Here is a 24737-nt window from a genome sequence, read left to right as displayed (position 1 = left end):
GTGTACTGTTGGACTTGGAATGTGGAGATTGGGATTTATATCTCTGCTCAGCTATGAAATTGAGTCATTTTGGGGAAAACTCTCAGCTACTCAATTGTTAGGATAAATTGGGATAACTCTATATATGTCCTGAGTTCCTTAAAGAAAGGGTGTGATCCAACTGTTCTAAATAATTGCTATAGTATAGGATTTTATCACATAATGCTTCAAGACAGATGTGGAAGATGAGTAACCATCTGGGAACACTATATAGAAGTTGCAACTTAGCAACATGTATTGTAAAATGTTTAGCTTCAAAGCTGGAACTAGTTGTACAACTTTAATCCTTTTCTAGGGCACACAAGGTCTACCAAGTATGTATTGGTTAAATACTGGGAAATGTTGTATTGGCTATAGACTATTGAAATACATTAAGATTTACAGTAAGGCAAGTAAAGTTTAGGAGCAGCTTCAGTTTCCAGTTCCTCCCACTCCTTAGCCATGATCTATGGCTTTGTAGTCCTCTTCTATTATGATTTTTTCTGGGCCAGATATGATGCCAAAACTCATGTTAACAAATAAAAGGCATAGCCACATCCATGCTCTGGTAAACATCTGGCTAGAGTATTGTAATATTTTTTATAATGACTGCCTTTGAAGACTGCTCAAATTACACTTAATCCAAAATGCAGCTTCTATAGGTTAATAACTAGTAGCAGTTATTGGGAGCACATCTCACTTGTGTTTATGGAGTTGTACTGGCTTCTGGACTACTCCAGAGTGCAGTTCAAAATGTTGTTTACCTTTTAAAGCTTTCCATGGCTTGGGACCAGGATATCTGATGGATGTTGCCTGTGTGTTGAAATAATGTTTGGAGGCCCTCTTCCAGGTGTTCCTACCACCTGAGTTAAAGTTGATAACAAATGGTTAGAAAGCCTCAATTGCAGCACCTTGCTTATGGAATTCTCCTGACAGGGAGACTCTCCTGACAGCTACTTTAATGCCTGGCACCAGACTATTAACTTGATATTTTATGCTGCTGTTTTTATTTTGCTCTTTTATTGATAGTGTATGCATCTGTGTCTGCAAAACACCCCCCAAATTATAAATTCATGTAGCAGCCTAGGTTCATTAACAAATGAACAAATTAACAAAATTAACAAATGAGTCAGTCAGAAGAGAGGGTTAAGGAGTTAGTGAGGGTAGGAGTGAGTCGGGTTTAGTAGAGGTTTGTTTCAATATAGTATTAAGAAAGTGGGGTTATAGGATTTGGAGGTTGTTAGTATGTTGAGGGAAGTAGATGTATGTGGATAAAGTAGAATAACCTTAAAGTGTCTTTTAAAAACTTTTTCTATATAAATAAACTTTATTATTATTTTGTTTAACAACCAGTCTACTCTGAAGTATGCGTTACTTCAGGTGGGCGATACACATGCACACTCACACACAAAGGTTTATTATATTAAGGGCTTTCTCCGCTGTGGCACCCCGGTTGTGGAATGAGCTCCCCAGTGAGGTCCACCTGGCGCCTACACTGTACTCCTTTAGTCACCAGCTGAACTTTTTATTCTCTCAGTATTTAAGCACTTAATTTTAACTTAAATTTAAATTTTACTGTTCTAACTCTGTATTTTAATCTTATATCAATTTTCCTGTGTGGTTTTATCCTAGTTGTGCTTTTTATACTGTATTTTGTATTTGTGCTTTTAACCTGTTGGTTGTTTTATTATGGTTTTAATTTTTGTGAACCGCCCAGAGAGCTTCGGCTATTGGGCGGTATAAAAATGTAATAAATAAATAAATAAATGGTTATAATCTGAAGATGGTAGAGATGTGGAGTGTTGTCTTTCCTTCCCTTGATGCTAAGGCAGGTTTATTAGTTACAGCAATCATAGATAAATCATACATTTTGAACATGAAAGGAATAGTTTAGCACATTGAGATTGTGTATAATAAGCCAAAGAAATTTATCCTGTAGCATCTGCACCAAGTGCCTAATGTACCTAAGAGGTTGGACCAGATAAGTGAATTATACTTCTGCAAAAGAGTTATTTTTTCTCAAGGGGCAAGTTTAAAGAAAAAAACTAGTTGCTTTGAAAGAAAAGACCACTGATTACTTTTGGTAGGAGCAGTACTTTCTAAACAACGTCCTTTAGGACAGTAGTTTTGGAATGCTGTGTGTTCTGTGGGACCCTGAACTTATACGAGAGCTTATCAAAGGTGCCCCAGGAAGAAGATAGTAATAGCGAGCAAACTTCCTGAAAGACAACTTGTCCACTATTACAACTCTTCCCCTTCAATGTGCAGCCACAGGTTGGTATTGGGTGAATTTTTGGTTGTACAGATGTGGGATAGCACTAATGCTCAGCAGGCCTAACTTGTGCCCAGCACAGAGAAAGTATGTGCCCTAGAATGTATTCAGGAATCTTCTTCAATGTCCTGAATTTCTGCTCAAGGGTAGATAAGTAGATGTGGAATTGGTTCCCTCAAGGTAGAAAATGAGACTTCTTTTAATGGTTCTGATGGTGTGTTTTTGCACTTAAGCAACTGAATCTTATAATACTGATCCTTGAGTAAGAGACAACTTTATAGGCTGACGAAAGTTTGTGACTATTTGAAAATTCCTTAACTTGCACCAGAAATGTCCATTTACTTGAAGAAATATCTGTTTCAGCAGTTCTGTTGAATGAGTACACTGCATAATAAGGAATTACCATAAAAGCTTATTATCTTTGAAATGGAATTGGGCTTTTTTCACTCCCACACTGCAGTCCAGCTGAGGGATTGCACTGATTTCCATTAGCCTTGGAAACTAATCTAAATAAAGTTGGTTTAACACTTTATTTACTGATTTTTTTATATGTCACTCATTGTCTTTTGCTCATGACTTGCGACTTAAGCCAACACGCTGCTGGTGCTAAGTCTTTACAGGTTTGAATATGTGGTCCCTGAAGTTTTCCAGGAAGAAACAGCTTGGTGCTTAGCCTCTGCTTATAGGGAATTGTAGTGCATGGTGAATAAACTTAGCCTCCTCTTTGTAGCATGGTGCTGTCAATCCCTTATTGATGCTGCTATTGCTTCTATAGCTGTGAGCACAATGAGTCATATAACAGACAAGGTGCAAAGGAGGGTGCTGGAGTCTTCATCCCTCTAGGACCCTGTTTGTCTTGCAGTTCTGACTTTGGTGCCCGTTGGGCAGTTATTTATAGGGAATTTGATGTGTCGTGTTCCACAAATGAAATTTAAAGTCTAAATTAGTTGCAATGACTAAGCAGGTGTGTTACAGGCCTCATAGGCGTCTGAGAGGAATTTCCAATGTGTATGATGTGGTTAACCTATGGGGTTTCTAATCATTCTTATCTGAGTAGCTTCAAAGGCAAATGAATGGCTTCTGTTTCATTTAGACTGTGTTTTTGAAGTTTGCTTAAAGCCTTCGATCATGAAGAAAAAAGCTTTAACACCTAACAGAATCCATATTTGTTTGGAGAAGCAGCCGTAGTTCAATAGTAGAGCCTATGCTTTCTGAGCAGAATGTCCCAGGTTTGACTCTACCATTTATGTAGCAGGTCTGAGAGTGCTGAGCCTCATCTGCTCTGAGCTTAAGAGGGCCAGCAGTAGCGCTTCTGTTTGTCCCTGACCTTGTGCTTTGTTTCAGAGATTCTGCATCAGGTTGGGGGCAAGACCTTGCCCCTTGCCCCTGGTGGCAGCACATTTTTGGTTGGCTATCAAGTTTGTCAACTTCTGTATCTTTTTAATTTTGGATGCTATTTGACCATTATTGGCTATAGCTTGGCAGATTTGTCACATATACTGTGCATTTACTTACATAATTTCCTCTTTGGCAAAGAGGTTTAGGCCCTTTCAGTTGTGATGGACACTGGCTTCTCAAATTGAGTCATTAAATGGTTAGGCGGGCAGTGTTTACACTGAGATGGTGTATGGAACATCTGGCATGGAGCAGAGGACTGTAGACCTTTTCTTTTAATAGTTGTCTTCTGCAAAGAGCAGCCCATATCTAACTTATATAGCCTACTTCTGCAAACTGTTTTTGGGGTTGGGGGAGAAGATAAGCACAATACATTCCTGTTAGATTAAACAAAAACAACCATGAAATTTGGCTATCAGCTTTTAGTGTTTCATCTGTGGTATCTATTGATATCATGAAGGGGGATTGGGAGCCAATAGAAAGCTCCAGTAACTGGCACTCATGTGTAGCAAAATACATTGGGCTACAGCAGCATTTTGTGTCTGGCTTGGATGCTTCAAGCTTGATTTATGTGTCTGTTCACCTAGATTTTTCAGCTGATGCAGATGGGATGCAGATAGGCTTAAGAGAATAAAGAAAAGGGCAATGAGCTATTTCTAAGTGGTGCTGTTCAAATGAAGTAGCTGAGCACCCAATCATTCTAGTTGCAAAATGACTTGTGGCATGTGAAACAATTTTGTTTTCATGGTTACTCTTTTCCCAGTGTCATGAGCACTCTTCCATTAAAACAGACATCCATTCCATTAAAACATCTATAAATTTAGAGAAACCTTTGTCTACAAATGGATGTAATTGTTCCTACTAGATGGAGTGATGCTTTCCATTCTGGTATTCTTGGGCAGTGTGTGAACTGGAATTCGGCTGATGCACATAGAGGTTCCAGTGCAATTGGAATAGATTTCTTATAGATCCACCTGTAGGTGTATGCTGCTGCAGGCATGTCATAAGGATCTCTGGAAAGGTGATGCTGAAGTGTGTGATTTTTACAATTGGATTCTTTTCAGTGTCTTAAGATTTAGTCAGTGAAGGGATTTCATCAGATCAGATTTGTCTATTCAGTTTATAGTAAGCTTTAGTGTTTTCTCAACTCTAAATCACTAGACTGTAGCAACTAATTTTTTGGGTGCTTGTTATTGTTGGCACGATGTTTTCTATGCAGGCATAATGCTTAACTATGGTGTTGTCTGGTCAGAAGTAATGGTTAAATTAAACCATAGTTAAGGATTTGCTGCAAACCAGGATATGAAACTAGTTAGAAGTGGATTTGCATTAACCATGGCAAGGCATTGTCTGCATCAGACCATACTTAAAGTAGTTTTTCCTTCTCTTGCCTGATAAACGGCAAACAGGTCTGACTGGTATCAGATTTGGGATCTTAACCAGGGGCAACAAATTAGGTTTAGGACTAATCATGATTGAACATTATTTGTGAACTGGTTAAGTATTGCAAGCTGCATAAGTTAAAAAAATAAAATGTTCAACATTTCTTCATATTTATAGCTATTAGAATAAACCCAAAATTGGAGTGGTCACTCTTTGCCTTTGATAGCTCTCATTAAACTCTTACCTATAGTGAGTGTCTTAGAACAGTTTCCACTAATGGCTTGAGTGGAAATCACAGGTGGCTTTGGGATGCATCTGTCTTAGGAACCTGTAACATATGTGATTGTTCTTTTTCTCTCTTAAAGTAGCATGTTAAAGTTTTATTTCTCTGAAGCGGCAATGAACAAAACTAATCCAGGACACTGCTGCAATGCTTGTTAGTCTTTTTCTTTTTCTTTGCTTTGTCCTTGTTGCCTGCTGGATGTCATAACTGTGTAAACCATCCGCCTCTGAACAATACTCACAATAAGTATCCAGTTCACAAACCTTGCTGAGGTGCACATTTATTCCAATGGTTGTGTGTATGCAGTATTAGAGTATTAGAAACTGATTCTCACAGCTATGTATTTGTGATCTAGATTTTGACTCTCAGACTGCTGTGTTCTAGACATTTTCCTGGTGTCTGCACAGGGTTATACTTGACCCATGTCCTGGAAGAACCTGCCAACTGACTTTTCAAAACAGGAAACCTGTTCTATGGGCAGAGCATATTTTCTCTTTGCTCTTTTCATGACTCCTCCTAACCAAATTCAGCAGCAGGAAGTGTTATAAGGAAAACAATTGAGTCTGACTGTGTTCTGTTTACAGGTAGATGGTGAGTTCAGCAGGCCTAGAGTGTCTGTCTGAGGAAATGCTTGGGATGTAAGGTTAGGAGTGAGGGGTGGTGATCTTATGACTGATGATAAGGGGATGTTTTGCTCTTATGGTTTTTGGATTAAAATCCTAGGAAGTAGATGGTGAGTTTGGCAGCCCTAGAGTGACCTTGGGGAAATGCTTGGGATGTAAGGTTAGGAGGTCTGGTGATCCTATATCTGATGATAAGGGGATGTTTTGCCCATTATAGTTTTTAGTCTAGAATCCTAGGAAGCTCTGTGTGTTTGTGTGTGAGAGAGAGGGGAGGAGAACCCAAAAATGAATGTGAAAGCCCTAGTTATTAAATGCCAGGCTGATGCCAAGCAATATATCAGCCTTCAGCAAACCTGAAAGTCAGTATAAGGTGTTGTGCCAGCATAATGATTGGGTTGTATTTAGGTTTTGCACTGATTTTTAAAATTGCCATGTTAGACAATCAGCCTTAATTTATAAAGATTTATTTGTCTATCTACTATTGTGCCCTCAGAAGGCTATCTAATAGAGCTCTTGCATGATAGTTCAGTTATAGACTTGGTCTGTGAGACAAGGCCCTGCCTGGTCCTAAGCCTACTGGATAGAGACCATGGGGGAACATCTGGGTATGTTTGCTGATCGCACATGTTTAATTAGCTGGCCAGCCCATAACAGAGGAGCACCTGCTGCTAGTAGATCTAAGAGCATGCATGGGGAGTGTGGATGCTACATGGTGTGCACTGCACACTAAGACACAGTGTAACTAACTGCTGGGGGATCTCTTTTGGGGGATGCTCCCCCCTGCACTTAACTGTAAAACCACCACTGAGGCACACTTTGATGGTGATCTGGATCCATTTCAGGTCTGGGTTTAGGATAGAAACTGCATTGGTTGCCCTGATGAATTCCAGGAGATGGACAGAGTGACTGCAACCCTGCTCATTCTTTGGACCTCTCAGTGGTCTTGGAATACCATTGACCATGAAATCATTCAGAATACACTCTTTGAATTGGGGTAGTGGAGGCAACGGTTGAAGTTCCATTCCTTTCTGAAAGGCTGTTCCTGGGAAATCTGGAAGATTTCTGCTCAGTCCTATAGTACTTATGCTGTGGTTCCATTTTGCCTCCTGTGTGTTTTAGCATCTACATGAAACTCCTGGGTAGGATGTCATCACTATGCTGATGACACCCAATTCTGTTTCTACTTTGGGTGAGTCAGTGGTAATGCTGAACTAGTTTCTCAAATTGGTAATGGACTGGATGAGGGCTGGAATATTGAAGTTCAATCCAGACAAGATAGAGATGCTGTTGGTGGGAGGTTTGATCTAATCTGGGAGGATGGGGTTGCATTCCCCCTACCTAAGTGAGGCCCTAAAGGATGAAGGATTAAGTCAAGGGTGCTCCTAGATACATGTCTCTAGATGTTCAAATGGTGGTACTGTGGAGCGCCTTTTGTCAGCTATGGGGGGCCCTTAGAGACAGCCAGGCCACAGTTATCCAAGCCTTGGTAATCTCTATAGTTTAGACTATTGTGATATGTTGTGCATAGACTGTCATTGAAGATGGTTCAGAAACATTAGTTAAGCTGCAAGGTTTTTCACTGAGACCCGTTAGTAGGGACACATCCTGCCAATCCTTTAGCATCTTCACTGGTTACCAGTAGGTTTCCTGACCACTTCTTACATGCTGGTCGCTGGAAACCCTTCCATCACAGGTGAGATGAGTGGTAACTGAGGAAAGAGTATTCTTAGTTGTGGTACCCATTTTATTGAATTCTCCTAAGAAGCTCGACATGCTATGTACCAGATGTTCTGCCACTGAGATTTTAATTTTTAATCTATGGTGTGATCTTGCTGGCAATCTTTAATGTTTTAAATATGCTTTATGAATGTAAGCTTCTCTGAGCATTGAAGGGCAGTGTACACATTTACTAAGTGTTGCTCTTTGGTAAATACGAAATCTTTTCCATAAATAGAGAGAGGTTGACCTGTGTTGAACAAAATAGCTTCTCATAGTATTGTATCGTCATAGACTTGTCTCTAAGATTTGCATAATGTGTTAAATTTACCAAAACCTCCCAGGATTTAACAGTTTTTGCAGAGCAATATTATCTCAATAAGAGTATTAAAGAATTCTGTTCAGCACCTTATGCATACTAGGGGCTTGGCTGGTGACTTTAAATGAATAGTCAGTCCTTTACCCTGACGGCTTTTTCCTCTGCCCAGTTTTCCTTCCTTTTGTCCTTCTGGATTACTCCCTTTCCTTAGCCACTGGTTCCCTTACCCTGCTGCCACCTTGTTCTTTAGCCCTGTACTACTAGTCTGTCATGATGAAGCAAAACAAGAGAAGTGGGAATCTTAGCTCCTCCTCTGGTTTTCATGTGATAGAATATCTTTCTCCTCAATTGAAAGCAAGGCTACTGCTAGGCCTTCTTGAAGAACATGGATTTTGGACACCAGGGTGCAGAAGCACAAGCAAGCGCTGTGACTCGGTAAATATAGCAAACTCATGCACTTAATTCAGCCAGATAAATAGAGGTTCAAAGAATCACTTACAGTTTTAATGGGCAGGAGTTCTATTTCAGCTAGTTGCACTAGAACATAGAACTATTTTGCTTTAGGAGTTTTAATCTTTCAACATTTTTAATTGTGAGTGGGGTAGGAGAATCCTTTAAGTAATGAAAAGATGTCTTTTCCTAATTCTTTCAAATGTCTTGGCCCCTTCTCCCCACTTGATTTGTGTGTGTGTGTTTTTGCAAATTCATTGTTCAGGGAAGCAGTTGTCATATCCTGATCAGATGGCTTCAGAGCTGAGGGTCACTCTTAAGTGTGTTGCATTTTGGGATTTGTAGTTCACGATTTGCCTGCTTAAATCAAATGGAATGTACTGACAGTCTGTCTGAGTTGCAGGCATTTATTCAGAGAATGCTGGGCTTAAATTTTGACCCCAGTATGTTAAGCTGAAAACAGCAAATGAAGCACTACTAGGTTAGTTGTTAACACAACTTGTGATTTATGCACAAATACATTCAGATTAAATACTATGGCAACTGAATTCATAGCTGATCTTTCCATGAGGCTTGACTTGGCATGTGGATAAAAATGCTTTTCGTCCATTTGGCTCACTGAATGCTGCAACTGACTCTGTGGAAGGAAGTGCATTGTGGGCATTTGCTGAGTTTGTGGCAAGGAAAAAAGCATATTAGGCACAAGGGTTTATTGAAGGCCAGTAGCTAGTTCTGCTGGATGGGTTATGTACACTATCTGACTCTACAGTTCTGTGGTTGGGTCTGTACTCTCTTTATTCGAAGAACTAGGGATAGAATCTATAACCACTATAATCCTGGAATAGTAACATCTCCCTTTATCTTTTATTTTTTTGCCTGTTTTGCAGGTTGTTTAATTCACTATTGAACACTGCCTGTTTTTAGGCATATTTTTGTATAGAAAATACCAATAAAGCTGAATAGAAAGTAGATTTTTTTTTACAGTAAAACAGTCCCATTTTTTACTTGGATTTTTACTTGAATCCTGATTAAATCTAGATTCCAGTAATTTTTTTCAGTTATTTGTTTTTAAAAATAACTTGAGTTAAGTACAAGATTTAATAAGTTTGTAGTAATCTCTTAAAACTGAATCAACAGCCCCCTACACAATACATGATCCATTGTTGTGAAACGTGTTGAGTAAAAGCCTGTTTTTCTGCATAGTAAAGAAATCGTGGGAAAATATCTGACTTTTGAGGTCAAGCGTTAACTGTAGCACCATGAGTGCAGTACTAAATTACAGATTGGATATTGGGATCCAATTTCTAGTTCTAGGAGATGCCATTATGTATTATCTACCTGACCTGCTAGGGAGATCTCATACCTCATGCCCTTTAATTGCATGAGCTCTGCCCGTTTCTCAGTTCTCAGAATATGAGAATTTATGACTTGGCACTTATATTTCTTTCTAAGAATGGGTGGACCAATCTGTTTGGTTGCTTATCAGCCGTTGCTTCTGGAACGCTCTGGTAAATGATCTTGCTCTGTTGATCATGTATACAAAGTAATTTCACAATTGCCTAAATCTTACTCCTAGTAACTATCTTAATGTAACTTAACACTAATTGTCAGCAAGGTGTGTTATCAAGTAAGCAATGTACCATTTTATTTATATAGAAATGTGTATCCTGCCCTTCTAACGCCTGTGCATTACTCAGGTTGGCTTACAGTGTGTGATAACTAAAATAACAATTACTGTTTTTGTCTTCATGAAATTATAATGTACCGTCTTGGCTGTAGGAAAGGTTTTATTTAGTTATAAATGGATTTGCTAAGAAAACAGAGGGAAAAATAAAACCAATGTAGCACCCCTTGAGAGAAAGCTTTCTGTTTGGAGGTCTCAAAGATCTGGTCTTTTGTTTTTCTCATACTTGGTGTCAACATACACTGGACTGGTGAGTGATTCCATTACTGTGTTTTTGAGAGACAGAGCTGAAGACATTCAGACTTATTTACCAGCACCTGCTTTACAGCTAGGGAGAAGGTATTTCTTGGGAGAAGGGAATCAGCTGTACCCTGTAAACAGCTCCTCTTTCCTCTCTCATCTCACACTATTCCCCCCGCTCGTGCTCTTCGCTCCTCTGATGCCATGTTTCTCACCTGCCCAAGGGTCTCTACTTCCCTTGCTCGGCTTCGTCCATTTTCTTCCGCTGCCCCTTACGCCTGGAACGCTCTTCCAGAACATTTGAGAACTACAAGTTCAATTGCAGCTTTTAAAGCTCAGCTAAAAACTTTTCTTTTTCCTAAAGCTTTTAAAACTTGATTTTGTTCTGACTTTATACTGCTAGTTTTACCCTACCCTGTGCCTGTTTGGTGCATTCTCTTCCCCTCCTTATTGTTTTATTATGATTTTATTAGAATGTAAGCCTATGCGGCAGGGTCTTGCTATTTACTGTTTTACTCTGTACAGCACCATGTACATTGATGGTGCTATATAAATAAATAATAATAATAATAATAATAATGGTGGTATATCCTTCAAAGTACCACCTATAAACTGATTAGTCAGTGTGAGGTACCAGTAGTTCTAAAAGGAAATGTAATGCTCTGGTAGTGGGGATACTAAAACTGCAATCCTTCACACACTTAACAGGGAGTAAGACACACTGGACACAGTGGGACTGCCTCTAAGTAAACATGCATAGGATTGCACTATAAGAGTCCTATATGTTCAATGGTACTTACTCCCTAGTAAGTGTGCAGAGGACTGCAGCCTATATTCCTTTGGTTTGCAAAGTGCATATGTAGGTTTGGTGAGTAAGTGGCGTGTTCTTACAGCAGTGGCAGGCACCCTTGTGCCTACCAGATGTTTTGAATTGCAATGCCTGTAATCTCTGACTATTGGCCATGCTGACTGGGGTTGTTCGGAGTTGTAGCCTATCCCTGACTTATGGGCTAGAGGAGAAGAAAGACACCTCTTTGTTAAAGAGTTGCAATACATAATTTTACCACTTGATGGTGCCAGAACATTGACAGTGGTTGCAGAAGACATGGAAGGAAACGAATGTGTAAACGAGGTCATATTTATTGTAGAGTGACTGACAGCGATGCAAATTCTGGTCCACTACCACTGCCCTTTATGTACCAAGACATATAAGTAACTTACCTGAGGTACAGCATGGAAAGCAGGCCTCTGCTTCTTCCCACTCTGCAGATTGCTGGTTTGAAGTGGTGTGTGTGTGTGCCAGTTACCTCATTGTTTTGTGCAAGAACCCTTCTAGAGACTGGCTTATGGATCTGAGTCCTGGGAGTGAAGACAGTAACTGCTCCCTCTCAGATCTGGAACTAATCCGAAGAGCAAATGAGCAAGCTAGAGTGATAGCAGGAAGGTATTGTAGGAACCAAGTGCCACAGACAGAGCTAACTTGTTGCTCTGTTCTAGAAGGTGACAAGCAAGGTTTTATAAGCAGCTATAGTCAGCAGGAGTCAAGAGTTAGAAGGGGGAATTGTAGACCTCACTAGAATATAGCTAAAAACAGGCACTAGTTTTATGTACTGGAAGTACATTGTGTTGAGCCTTCTCAATGCAAATATACCACAGACTGGCACAAGACAAGTTCTTCTTGTTAATCCCCCAGTTATGACAGATTTTGACTGGCCTTTCTCCCCATTTCAGAAACAGGTGAGCAGGCATTCCGTCTTAGCTGTGACTAATTGTCGAATTAGAACTGGGGTAGCCAAAAGAATCTGACTAAGTTTCTTTTCTTTTTTTAGTACTCATGTTGGACTTGGAGCAACATGTTGGAAAGGTGGCACAGAAATATTTATGCTAAAAATGTTTATAATGTTTGTGTATGGCAGTTTGCTGAATGAAGGCCCAGGAAACAGTCCATAATAAATATAGAAAATGTACAACTACAACATCAAAATCAGCAATGGTGGGCTTCCAAGCTGAGGAAGTGTTGGAATGACAAGGGAAACAAAGTTGGTCCCTAAGGTGCTGATTCAAGACTGGCAAATCCCAAGATAAAGTTAACAAAAAGCTGAAGGATTGGTCCATGTTAGAATGTAATGTTGTCAGGACAGGAAAAATCCTAGGGGGCTTGACTGTCTAGATTTCTAGAATGTTGATTCTGGTGCATAAATGTTTTTATTTTATTTACATTCCATCTTAAAAACATGCTAGGTGTGCCAAAGATGAAATGGATAAATTCCTATCCTATCCACCTATCCAAGGCCTTTCATTTTAAAAACAAAAGGCCTCCATTGTGTGACTAACCCAGCAAAAACTAAAATGTGGCTGCACCAGAATGGTGTATTGGCACTCCCAACAAACTGATTTTGTCCCCATATTAGGAGTTGAGGTGTGATCCAGAAAAGAGGCAGGGTTGCAGGAGAGAATGAAAGGGATGGGTGTGGGAAGACTATTACAGAAATGCTGACAGTCAATGCCCTCATTCACTGAGGGTGATTTAACAGAGGAGGTCTCGGTATATGAGTTCTCCTCTAACTGCAGAGTTCCTCCCAAGCCAAAGGGAAAGCAGATCTAGGAAGTGCTTCCTACTCACTGTCTACAGCTTGGAGGTGGGGGGACAGAACCTGCAGTCCAAGAGCAGCATGTGACCCTCAGCCTAATTTCATGCAGTTCTCTGTGTGCACAGGCTTTCCAGATGTAGCCCCGCTCTTGCCCTTCAAACTGCCTCTCAAGAATTGCTTCCTCTTCTGCACCCCTTCTCTGCGTGGTGTGTGTGTGTGTGTGTGTGCACATGCGTGTACAAGAAGTAGAGGGTAGAGGACAGGTACAGAGGGGGAGAGAGTTACGCAATGTTGCAAACTCTGCCTGCCATTAGCTCTAGTACTCGATTGACTTTTCCCAAGGGTCAACAGCCTTTCATAAGAAGTTCTTTGTACTTGGTGTCATTCGGTGGTCTAGATACTGGGACGCTTTCTACTTCGTTCAGTAGGAAGCAGGACCTTTTTTCATTAAAGAAGACTATTCCGAGGCTCTGGGCTAAGAGGCATCTACTTCTTCCCTAAGGCCAGTTTTTCTGCTGCATCTGCCGTGTTTGGTAGCAGGTTGTTTGCTGGGACTGCCCCTTAGAGTAGAGCTGGAGGGGAAGGCAAAATAAAGAACAAACAGCAGCAGCCTAAAGAGGGGCTTATTGCAAGGGGGTTCCCAAACCACCCCAGGATTAGCCTGCCCCTGCCCCTTCAAGCCTAGAAGGGATCAGTGGGACTTGCCTCCCCACCACATCCCCCTGCACCCCCTTGGGACAGATTGATTAGGAGTTGACTTGGATTATTTATTGTGGGCAGGACAAGAGTAATTAAAGCAGTGCTTGAAGCTGTAGTTTGCAGCTGCTGCCTCTCTCTGCATCAGATGCTCAGCCCTGCAGTGCTTCTGAGCCCTGCAGGATGACTGTGACATGTGCCAGCCTCATGTGAGGGGATAGAATCATAGAATAGTAGAGTTGAAAGGGTCCTAAAAGGCCATTGAGTCCAACTCCCCCCCCCCCCCACTCAATGCAGGAATCCACCTCAAAGCATCCCCTGACAGATGCTTGAGTACTACTTTTGCTTCCTAGAGGAACAAGCATTTATGCTCCACTTTTTCTATAATGGCTGCCTCTTTCCACCTTTGCTTTTATTTTCGTAGTTTTGCTGGGGATTGAATTTCTGAATTCTGAAAAAAAAAAGTTTCCCCTCTTGCTTGCTGCCTTTATGGACTCTGGTGTTAAGTTCCTTTCTTTGATAAAAGGCACCATTTATGCACTTTTTGTAGGCCCAAATTGTGGGCTGTCAGGAGAGGAACAAGCAGACTGAAATGGAAAATTAAAGAAATCACTAGGATAATCTGAGGATGGAGTCTTGGCTCCATCCCAATATAGTGAAAGTTTAATGTTTTAACCTTATAATTTCTTACTACTATATTTACTATATAATTAAGTTTGCTGTGGCAGGCAGCTGAGCTATAGATTTCTCCTGGTTTGTTAGGGAAAATGTTATCTCTCCTCCCCCAATTGCTCTTTACTCCTTTTCTAAGTGCACATTGCTTTTACTAGGCAATGAGGACCTAAGAAAACAGCTTTAAAATGCTGCTTTTTCTAAGACCAAGAGGGAAATAACAAGAATATTATTTTCTAGTGTTCTTCCTTGCCTTCCAGACGGAGGTGTTTCAAAAGGCCCATCCTGGACCTCTAACACCCAGATAAGGAACTGGCATCTCCATTTTGCCCCAGTCTGGGACTTGACCTCCTTGAATCTCTGGTTCTGGGAGATACTCTGTTTTGACTACTACTGAGAATCATGAAAATGTCTCTAGTCAGATTCTCTGGTAGAGATAGACATGAACCAAATGTCTCTGGTCTCTCTATTCATGTGGCTCTGAAGCAGCAGATACATATGCTATTTACTGAGAGCTTCAAATTGGAATCATAAATTCTATTCCTAACTGTTAGAATGGAAAATAGGAATCTGATTCGAGGCACCGTTGTCATTCTCAAGTAGTGCAGAGAAACTAGAGCAATTCTATACCTCTAGAGAGAACAGGTTTCTTAGAGTCTGCTGGTTCAAGATGGGGGTTTGGAACTCTAGCCTCCTGGCTGTATCTCCAGGCAAATTCCTTCCATCCCTCAACCTCAGAGATAGTTATCTGCAATGTTCCCTTTTGACTTGCTTACCGCAATTTCCTGCACTGTACTTACTGGTGTTGTCAGGGGTGGGTGGGCACTATTAATAGTGTGCTCTGCCCTTTGGGCTAGCTAAGTAATCCGGAACTTTTACCAAGGCCCCAGAGATGGTCACTGTGGATTTCAGGCTAAGAGACACAGACTCTCATCCTTACCTTGATTGGGGTGATCTCTTCCAAGAAAGTGGAGAGAGAGATTGTACTGGCTAAATAGTATGTCTGTAGAGCAGGGTTTTGTCAGCAATTAGGACTGAGCCATCTTCAACCTACTTGCTACCTACATCATCTAGGGCTGATCGTCAACACAGGGTGGGGGAAAGTGTTTTTTCTCTTTGGAGCAGACTACGAATCTGAATATCATACTCATTCTGGTGATGAGACCTCCTTTGTTTCTCTTGGCAGCTGGGCATGGTCGTGTCCTATTTAGACCTTGAATCATGGGGCAGGCATTGCTTTGGACCCTACCAGATGGCCCTTCACTTTCAGCAACATGTCACAGTTGGAATGAGACTGCTGAGTCGCAGTCTCTCTGATGCTCAGAGCTTTCCTTCTGCGGTGTCCATAGTTCAAATCACTTTGAGCATGGAGTTCCTATGTTGGAACCAAGCAGTCCAGGACAGGGGATCTGATGCAAAAATGCAGTGGCTCGGGGTTTTACATCTCCTCTTGAGATTCATCTCAACATCTATGTTCTCAAACTAAGAGCCATCTGTTTGACATGCATTCACTTCTAGCCATGTTTCCCTTTGAGACATATAATGATTCATCCAACCATACCTTGGCCCTGTCATACATCACCAGGAAGAGTGGTGCAAGGTTGCCAGTGCTTTGCAAAGAGGCCATGCTGTTCTTCAACAGTTCTGGTCCATCAGGGCTCTGAATATCAGGGGAGAGAACAACTTGCAAGGTGACTGGCTGAGTGAGTGAACGGTTGGTCTTCCCTTCTGACTCTCGCTAAGCACTACATGCTTGATGATTTTGCCTTTGGGGCAGCATTTGGCTGCAGAGTGCTTAAGTGTGTAATTTGGTCCCACGCACCCAATATGCATGGAACACTGCTTTATTGAGCTCCAGTGTCTAGACAACTAGATGGATGGCACCAAATAGAAAGAATAACAATTTTTTTCTTACCTGGGAATCCTCTTCCTGTTTGTTTGCTAGGGTCTGGGTTTAAGTCATAGGAAGTAAGGATTAGATGGTAGTTTTAGACTAGACTTCAATTTAAAAAAAGTTTCTGACTCCTACTTAGTGGAGAGCACCCTGCTGTCTGGAGAATAAGTAGGTGGAGAGTTCACAGGTAAGGAAAATTCTCCACCTCTATCCAAAGCTGCATCATCATCATCATCACCATAATAATAATAATAATAATTATTATTATTATTAATAATAATAATAATATACTGCCCCATAGCCGAAGCTCTCTGGGCAGTTAACAAAAGTTAAAAACAGTGAACATTAAAAACAAATATACAAAATTTAAAACCATAAAAAGCATAAAATACAAACAAAAAAACAGATAATATCCATTTAAAACAACTATTCTTCGGTCAGTTAAAAAACTCAGCACATGCTGTTAAATGCCTAGGAGAAGAGAAAAGTCTTGACCTGGCGCCAAAAAGATAACAATGTTGGTGCCAGGTGAGCCTCATCAGGGAGATTATTCCATAATTGAGTGGCCACCACCGAAAAGGCCCTTTCCCTTGTTGCCGTTCTCCGAGCTTCCGTCGGAGTAGGCACCTGGAGGAGGGCCTTAGATGTTGAGCATGAGGTTCATGTCTGAAGAGGCGTTCTGTCAGGTATTGTGGTCTCAAGCTGTGTAAGGCTTTATAGGTTAAAACCAGCACCTTGAATTGGGCTCGGAAATGTACAGGCAGCCAATGTAAGTGGGCCAGAGTCGGTCTTATATGTTCGAATTCTGGTTCCGGTTATCAATCTGGCCACTGCATTTTGCACAAGCTGCAGCTTCTGAACCTATAGGCAATGTTCCAAAGCTATAGGCAATGTATAGAAAGCCTCTGATAAGCTATGCTACTAAAGTGAAGTGCCTCCTTTTAGGTTTTCCCTAGAGTGGGAGCTTTCTTCTCAAACCACAAAGAAATATGTAAAGAACTTTTACATTGTGGTCAGCTTGGTCAGTAAGTGAAACTCAACTGGATCTCTCTGCCTGCAGAACAGATTCCCCTTCCCCTGCAGCCTACCACACACTCTCCAAATCTGCTCTGGAGGTTTTGGGGACCCTGGAGTAGAACTGTGGGCATGCTGGGGGAGGAGAGGAAAGTGAAGTCAACTTCCACAGTGTTGGACGCTGCCCTGTTTTTTTACTTGACGCATCACTTCTCAGCATCTTAAACTCAGTCCTCAATGGCATAAAGTAATGAATTATGTCATATTTTCACCTGTCAAATTGCTAATATTCTTAGATCAAAGGACTGTCTCTGATATGACGAATACTTTGGGATTTAGTTGTTTAGACGGGTTGCTGACTTGGTTTTTGGGGGAGCATGCTGTCAAACAGGGATGAATTCTGCCTTTTGGAGACCCATTCCTGCAAACCATTACATAGAGTATCTGAGTTAATAACTCACAGTACTTTTTTGTGTGTGTGTCTCCATGAAGACCCTTCATAATTTGTTCTATTTTGCCATTGAAATGGGAATGTTTGTTCACATTTTTGAGGCATAGGTACTTTATATACCATAAACAACAATTAGCAGCAATAGGTTTTCCAGTTGGGATTCTTTCCCCCCTCCCCCACTTTAAGACACTAGTGTTAACACTGGGGGAGAAACATCCCAGTGGAATTGATCTAAGCAGGCTCTAGGTGGTCCATGTTTGAACTCACACATGCTCAGGACAGTGCCTTCCTGTCCTTCTCTGTGGGAGATAGATTTCCTCTTCCATAGCCTTCTGTTCCTTCAGCTTTTTGGCAGCATTTCTGATTTTCCCTAGTTCGTGCCCCATATTACTCTCCCTCAGCTGACCTGACTAACGTCAGTGGCTTAGTCTAGAGGCTGAAATGTGTTAAGGGAATTGAAACTTTGCTGTCAACCTCAGTCTCCACCCCCCACTTTTTTTTTAAACAAGTGCAAAGGAGCATACAGCTCTTCATTTCTAATGTCCAGAATTTGGCTAGAAATTTGTTTGCACGGTTCCAGCACGTATATGCTAGAGATCTATAGCAGAGATAGGGGCCTAGAAGGAAAACAGGATAATGCAGAAGATCTAAATGTTTTTTAATAAGTGTGTAGTTAGTACATGCATTCTTAATGAGTAGTAAGAGCTTGGTTCAGAGGAATCCAGTTTGCATGTAACAGCAGCAAATTGTGGGTTATTTTACCCAAGATTTGTTTGTTATTTGTTGTTGGTTTAACCCATGGTTTGTTGTTGGGTTAACTACTGGATTGTTTAGCCTGTAAGCAACCCATCATTCCAGGTTTGCACATTATGCTCACAATGTCTGAATCGGCTGAACAGAGGTTGTTTACAGAAAACTAATTAATTAACCCACAATTTGGCGCTGTATGCTGCTGTGATGTGCAAACAGCTGCAGTGTTTGTGCACAGGCTTAGCACTTGGTTCTCTTCCTCGCTCTGCTTATCCAAGGCTGTCTCTAGTCTGTATAGTTTGAATTTTTCATAGCATTTTTGTTCTGTTGCATTGCTGCTGCTTGTTAACTGATTTAAGTATGCCCACTGACAGTCTATTCTCCCTTTTGATTTCACAAAGCAGAATCAGAAAGTGGAAAACTAATAAAAATGAAAGTGGATCGAACTAAGCTGAAGAAAACGCCTACTGAGGCTGTAAGTATTGCCACTTGTCACTTTCACTCACCATAGGAACAGTATGAGACTTGAACGTGCACAAGATAACTCCCAACAGGGTTGAGATTAGTTTATGACAGTGTATGCAACAAAGCAGTCTGCGTGTTCATTTCTGAATGACTTTTGCATTGTGTGGTACTTCATTGATTGCAAGTTCCTTAGTAGGAAACCTAGAAATAAGTGGGAGAAACAGAGATCACTATGTGCTAGAAATAAACTGACCTTCCATTATGAAGGCTAAGGTTGCCTCTAATTACAGAAATTAGTTTCTAGTATAGGTAATTACTTCAACAAAAAGGGACTCCAAAAGAAACCGAAGTATCCTGCAGTGGATTGAGATTTCATTGTGGCCCTCAGTTGAGTTTTAGCTATCCACAAGGTTATCTGGAGTCATAGAGGGTGACCAGTGAAATGGCTTTAAAAGTCACAAACAGAATGGTTCTGGGAAGGGGGTGGGTAAAAGTTTAGAAATTTGTGGACAAGGTTGTTGTTGTTGTTTGTTTGTTTGTTTCTGCAAGTGCAAAAGCACAGACATCCAATTTGCTGATGGCAGGATATTATGGGTTTGTACATTTGAATGGGGAAAGATGGCTGTGTTCGTTTTCTTTTTTTAAAGCCATTGCTTCCCTTGTATGAAGAAGCACTCATCGCTTTGTAACAATTACTATATTTCTTATGTGATTCTCTATTCTTCAGCCTGCAGATTGCAGAGCCTTGATAGACAAACTCAAGGTATGCAATGATGAACAGCTGCTGCTGGAACTCCAACAAATCAAAACATGGAATATTGGGAAGGTACGTGGTGGTAGCAGAGCATGTAGTATGTTTCTAAACCTAACTGTAACCTTTTTGTTGTATTAGGGAATATACAAGTACCTTATTTATTTATTTATTTATTTATTTTGAGGCTTTTACTATGAAAGGTGGAGGATAAAATAGGCTTCAGACAAGAATGATTGCCCCCAGGAAACTAAAACTTAAAGCTTCTGGTTGGTTAATATTGATCCAATTGTACTTCCACAAACCAATTTTACAGCTTGATCTTGCGCATGCTTAGTTGCCATGGGACTTTCAAGTAACCCTGCATGTGATCACAAGTTTTGTGTTGAATTTGATGTTCAGTAACTGAAGGTTAGGTTGCTCATAGTCATTGCCCAAGTGTTTGGCTAATAATGAGAGGGATTAGATTGGAGGATGCAATAGTTTAGTCCTTCCTGTGATGCTTATGGCGGACCCTTTTCCAAGAAATGTGTGGAATCTTTCCCTGTCATTGACAAAGACTGTCTCCTGAGTACTTCCTTCTTCTTTCAGTGCGAACTTTACCACTGGGTGGACCTGCTAGACAGATTCGATGGCATCCTGGCAGATGCTGGGCAAACTGTGGAGAACATGTCATGGATGCTGTTGTGCGACCGGCCAGAGAAAGAGCAGCTGAAATCTCTGCTGCTGTCAGTGCTGAACTTCACTGCCCTGCTCATAGAATACAGTTTTTCACGTCACCTGTATAGCTCTATCGAGGTAATAAACTGTAAAGAAACAGGACGGGGTTTTGGATGGACAGGAGGGCCTCTCATCTGAGAAGTTGTATCTTTAATAGGTGATGGCTTTAACAATGCAGCCATTTTGTCCATTGGGATAAGAATAAAGCTGTTATATGTGGGGGTGGAGGTGGACTCAAGTATGTACTGTTTAAATATTTAGCATTTATTTGAAGTATCTAAAGTGTGTTGCATCACACTTTGTTGTTAATCCTTGAGTTACAAGGCCCATATAAGGTTGGCCAGTATTAATATCACCATATTGTAAGTTTAGTTGGAGATGAGGAATAGCAGTTTGTCTAAGGCCACATGCTGAGTCCGTAGCAAACATGGTATTTTAATTAGGGGACTTCTGGTTCATGGCATAGTCTCTTAGCCATGATACTACAGTAGTACTACAAACCTAGGAGGGACAGGGGATCTGTTTCCCATTCAAATAGGAAAACTGAAATTTCTGTTTGGGAATGTTAGGGGCTTCAGGGCTGTGTCAAGTATTTCATTCTGTCTTCATCTAGCACTTGACAACACTGCTGGCATCCTCTGATATGCAAGTGGTACTTGCAGTGCTAAATCTCCTGTATGTGTTCAGCAAACGCTCCAATTACATCACACGTCTGGGCTCTGACAAGAGGATGCCTCTTCTGTCCCGGCTGCAGCATTTGGCAGAGGTAAGCAACTGCAAAAAAAGAAGAAGGAAAAAAAGCCATATAAGGAAGTCCATAGTCTTAGGGCTTCTTTAGCGGATGCTTCTTCTGAAGCCATAAAGATAGATCAAAATATTGTAAACGTAGTTAAGATTATTCAAACCAATTTCTCTCAGCTGGCACATACTTGAAGCATTGACCACCAGCTGTTAGATATCTTCCTTTTATTCAAAGATTCATCCAAAGCAGTGGAAAATCAAGCTGCCTGGCATGTTTTGTTACCTTTGCTTCCTACATTAAAAAACTGTCTGAATTACACCTTAAGTGTGGTTTCTCCTGTTGCCTTTTGGGCTGTCTGCATCAGCCCATCTTCAGTTTTGTTTTGTATGTGAAGTTTCCCTGAGTATACTGTTTGCATTATTCCCAAGGCATCAAGGCAGATAAAACAGTGCTTCATTCAGGGCACAATCCTGTGCATATTTAGTCAGAAGAAGGTTGTACAACTCCCAGCTTCTCTCCAGTCATCTATGTTGGCTGGAGTATGCTGGGAATTGTGGGATTTCTTCGGTCTTAAACATGCATAGGATTGCACTGTAAAAGTCGTAAATGCCCTGATATTTGTGTGCTTTGGATTCCTCTTTATATAGCCACTTAAGGGGGTTGTATGTTGAATACTCGTTAGAGGCTAAGGATAGGGCTGAGCATCCTGAAGCTTGCTTAGCTGCCATTGAGTCCGTTCTCCTTGCCTTGTGTCAAACTGGGGGTTGCGTGAACTGGCTGGCATGGTGTCAACCGGGTAATGAACTTGCAAATGTTTCCAACTATGTTTGACGATTTATTCTTGAACCTCCTGCTTGAACTGAGATATATTTTTCAGTGAGCAAATAAGCTTGAAAGATAGACAGGAAAGAAAAGCAAATTCTATCTTTCTGTTAGGACTATGCATGCTTTGACAGGCGTTTTCAAGGTGGTTTATGAACTGTATACTACCTTCTCAGCTGCCCATATTTAAAAAGTTTTAATCGGTTTGTGGCTTGCTTACATATTCTGATTAGAAAATGAAGATAGCTCTTCTTTTAGCAAATCAGATTTACTCTCTAATATAATCTATAATGTCATCTCTCAGGAGACCAGGGTGTACATAACTCTGGGGTGTGCAGCTGGTCAGTGGGTTTTGGGTTTTTTAGACCAGCTTTGGATACGCTTGTGACAGCAAATGCTCTCATCACAAGCACAATAATTTAGCAAGCCACTTCATGCAGCTCTGAAGCTACATAAGTGCTGGTGTGTTTGACTGTAGTTTGTGCCTGTTGCGGAGTTCTCAGGGTTCTGTTCTACCACAGGCATTGGATAAATGACGTAGCTGGCCTCTTTATTGGCCTCATGGAAACCCAGTTGCAGGTGGAAAAGTTTTCCGCCATCTTTCTGTATTGTCTGGTAGCTTTGCATTCAGTAGTAGTCTGTCAACTTTTTTGTCTGTGGTTATATTGAATAGTGTATCTGCAATTTCTCCGTGGTGTTTTGGCTTACTTTTGGAGGCATTCGTTAAAGGCTTCTAAGTATTATTCAGAATTTGTAAATTGGTTTTGGAGATAAGAAGACCACTTACATAAAGCATGTGTTTGGGTTGTGGGGTGGGGATGAGGTCTATTTTGCTTCTCTTCAGCGCTTGGCAGGATTTTAAATGCAGTGAATAGAGCAGGCAAGCCAGAAGAACTTCAGATCCAAAAAAAATTCTTGGTCAGTTCCAATCAAGGTGTACAGCTGAGTGTTCCCTCTGAGATTATTTCACGATTCTCTATAGTTTGAGTTCCGTATAATTCTTTGTGTTCACTTTCTTTTGTCCTGCAGAGTTGGGGTGGCAAGGAGAATGGCTTTGGCCTGGCAGAATGTTGTAGAGATTTGCACATGCTGGTAAGTATATCATTTTGAGTTTCCCTTTCTACTATTCTGCGGTTGGTAGCTTGACTCATGGCATGTGGAACTAATTCCCAGTTGCTTTTCCCATGTACATGAATTCTCCAATAGTTCTTTCCCAAGCCTGTCTTGTATAGTGCCTCTCACACTGTTGTTATTGACAGCAGCATTGGCAAACAGTTAGTTATCTGCTCTTGTGGGAAACGAATCTGGCCTTTCTAATGGACAAACGTCCATCAAAACACAGCAGGGTTCTGCAATACGTTTGGAAATTTGAAAACCACTGTTATCTGGAATGGGCTTTGTGAAGGTTATGCCTTCAAATAACATTTTAGAGTAAGAGACTCTGACACCATTGTTCAGACCCTGAAACTCAATCTGTTTTGCTGGTGTATATAATATCCTTCCTTTTTGAGGGTGAACAATGCATGGTTATTAGGAAGAATATTTGGAAACTTTGCATGTTCTTTGACAGGGGGTTTGGAGTACCACTTTCTCTTGCTCGCCCTGCATAATTCTTGGCCCCTTCCATGGTGGTCCCTTGAATCGGTAGAGATGCTAGCCTGTGATGGTTCTGTTTCCAGTTTTGTTGGAACAGTCCTCTTGCTTTAAAACTTTGCCACTGCTTGCTTTGCTTTAATGGGGAGAACAGTGCTAATGTTTTGAATTGGCTACACTCTGGAGTGAAGCAGCATTATTACGAATATAATCATACACGGGGCATTTGTGGGTGATATGAGCACCAGTCATCTACAGTGTATACATTTAGGGTGTTCAGACTTATGGAGATCATTTCTTGCCCCAGTGGGTTAGCACAGATGGTACAGCTGCTATTGCACAAAAACAGTGACAGTTACTCTAAACCTCTGGAATAGGAAGCAAGTCATCTTTAAGGTGCTTCCTGGTTTGCTGCTACAGTCACTGCTGAGAGCAATGTCAGGAAGTGCCTCAAGTCACTTTTTTGCACCAACTGTAGGGCTCATATGCGTTGTGAGGCCCATAAGGTCTGATGGCAATTAAAAAAAAAAAAATCCCACCTTTGACCTTTCTCCCTCTCGTCTGCTGCAGCTTTTACAATAAGTTTACACAACCCGGTAGCTGCAGGGCTGAGTTGTCTTATGCACTGCTAGTTGTACTGTGTGGGGCTGCTGGAGGCACAGGTCTAGCCCATGGTTTAGTGTTCGTGCATCTTCTTGGATTTTGCTGTGGTGTTCCGGATATCAGCAGGGCTCCCTCTGCATCACCATGTCTTCATACCTAATCCTAACTTCTTACATCTTAACTCTCTTTCTCCTCCCACTTGCACAAAAAGATGTAAGGAGAGTTGGGGGATGGTGATATTCAGACTGCTGCAAGTGGGTGACCTCAGTGCCAGGTTGCATTGTCCTTTGAGCTAGCGCCCTTCCCCCGCCCTTCCCCCTGTCCAGGGAGAGAGTGGTTTAATTTTGGAGGGAGTGTTTGCCATCTGGTTTATTCTGATTCCATACTGTGATCTGTACACAGAAATACCCTCCCAGTGCAACTACACTACACTTTGAATTCTATGCAGAGCCAGGGGCCGAGGTCAAAGTGGACAAAAGGGTGAGTCTCCTACAGACTTGTTCTTGTAGGGTTCTGTGGGAAGTGGGTGGGAGCAAGATTTGGCAAACATACCCACAGTGGATTGAAAAAGGGTTTAGCGTGTTGCTCCC

At 41.2% G+C, this 24737-nt stretch overlaps 1 protein-coding gene across 7 annotated transcripts in view; it reads left to right on the top strand.

The window, feature by feature from the left end:
- HUWE1 (HECT, UBA and WWE domain containing E3 ubiquitin protein ligase 1) overlaps positions 1-24737 on the top strand; it is a 103902-nt gene that overhangs the window by 6067 nt on the left and 73098 nt on the right. For 5 of the 7 annotated variants that reach the window (XM_063119425.1, XM_063119426.1, XM_063119430.1 and 2 more), the window contains exons 3-8: positions 18856-18926; positions 19644-19742; positions 20259-20465; positions 21001-21153; positions 22981-23043; positions 24550-24627. In XM_063119425.1, the coding sequence (XP_062975495.1) occupies positions 18882-18926; positions 19644-19742; positions 20259-20465; positions 21001-21153; positions 22981-23043; positions 24550-24627 (645 nt within the window). In that variant the 5' untranslated portion in view covers positions 18856-18881. Of the gene's footprint in view, positions 1-18852; positions 18927-19643; positions 19743-20258; positions 20466-21000; positions 21154-22980; positions 23044-24549; positions 24628-24737 lie in introns of all 7 variants that reach the window. The other 2 variants (XM_063119424.1, XM_063119429.1) reach the window with 2 other exon arrangements.

The sequence above is a fragment of the Elgaria multicarinata genome, chromosome 3, assembly GCF_023053635.1.
Source record: "Elgaria multicarinata webbii isolate HBS135686 ecotype San Diego chromosome 3, rElgMul1.1.pri, whole genome shotgun sequence".
Lineage (NCBI taxonomy): Eukaryota > Metazoa > Chordata > Lepidosauria > Squamata > Anguidae > Elgaria > Elgaria multicarinata.
Note: the sequence above shows the minus strand (reverse complement) of the source record. Positions and strands in the feature narration are given on the sequence as shown.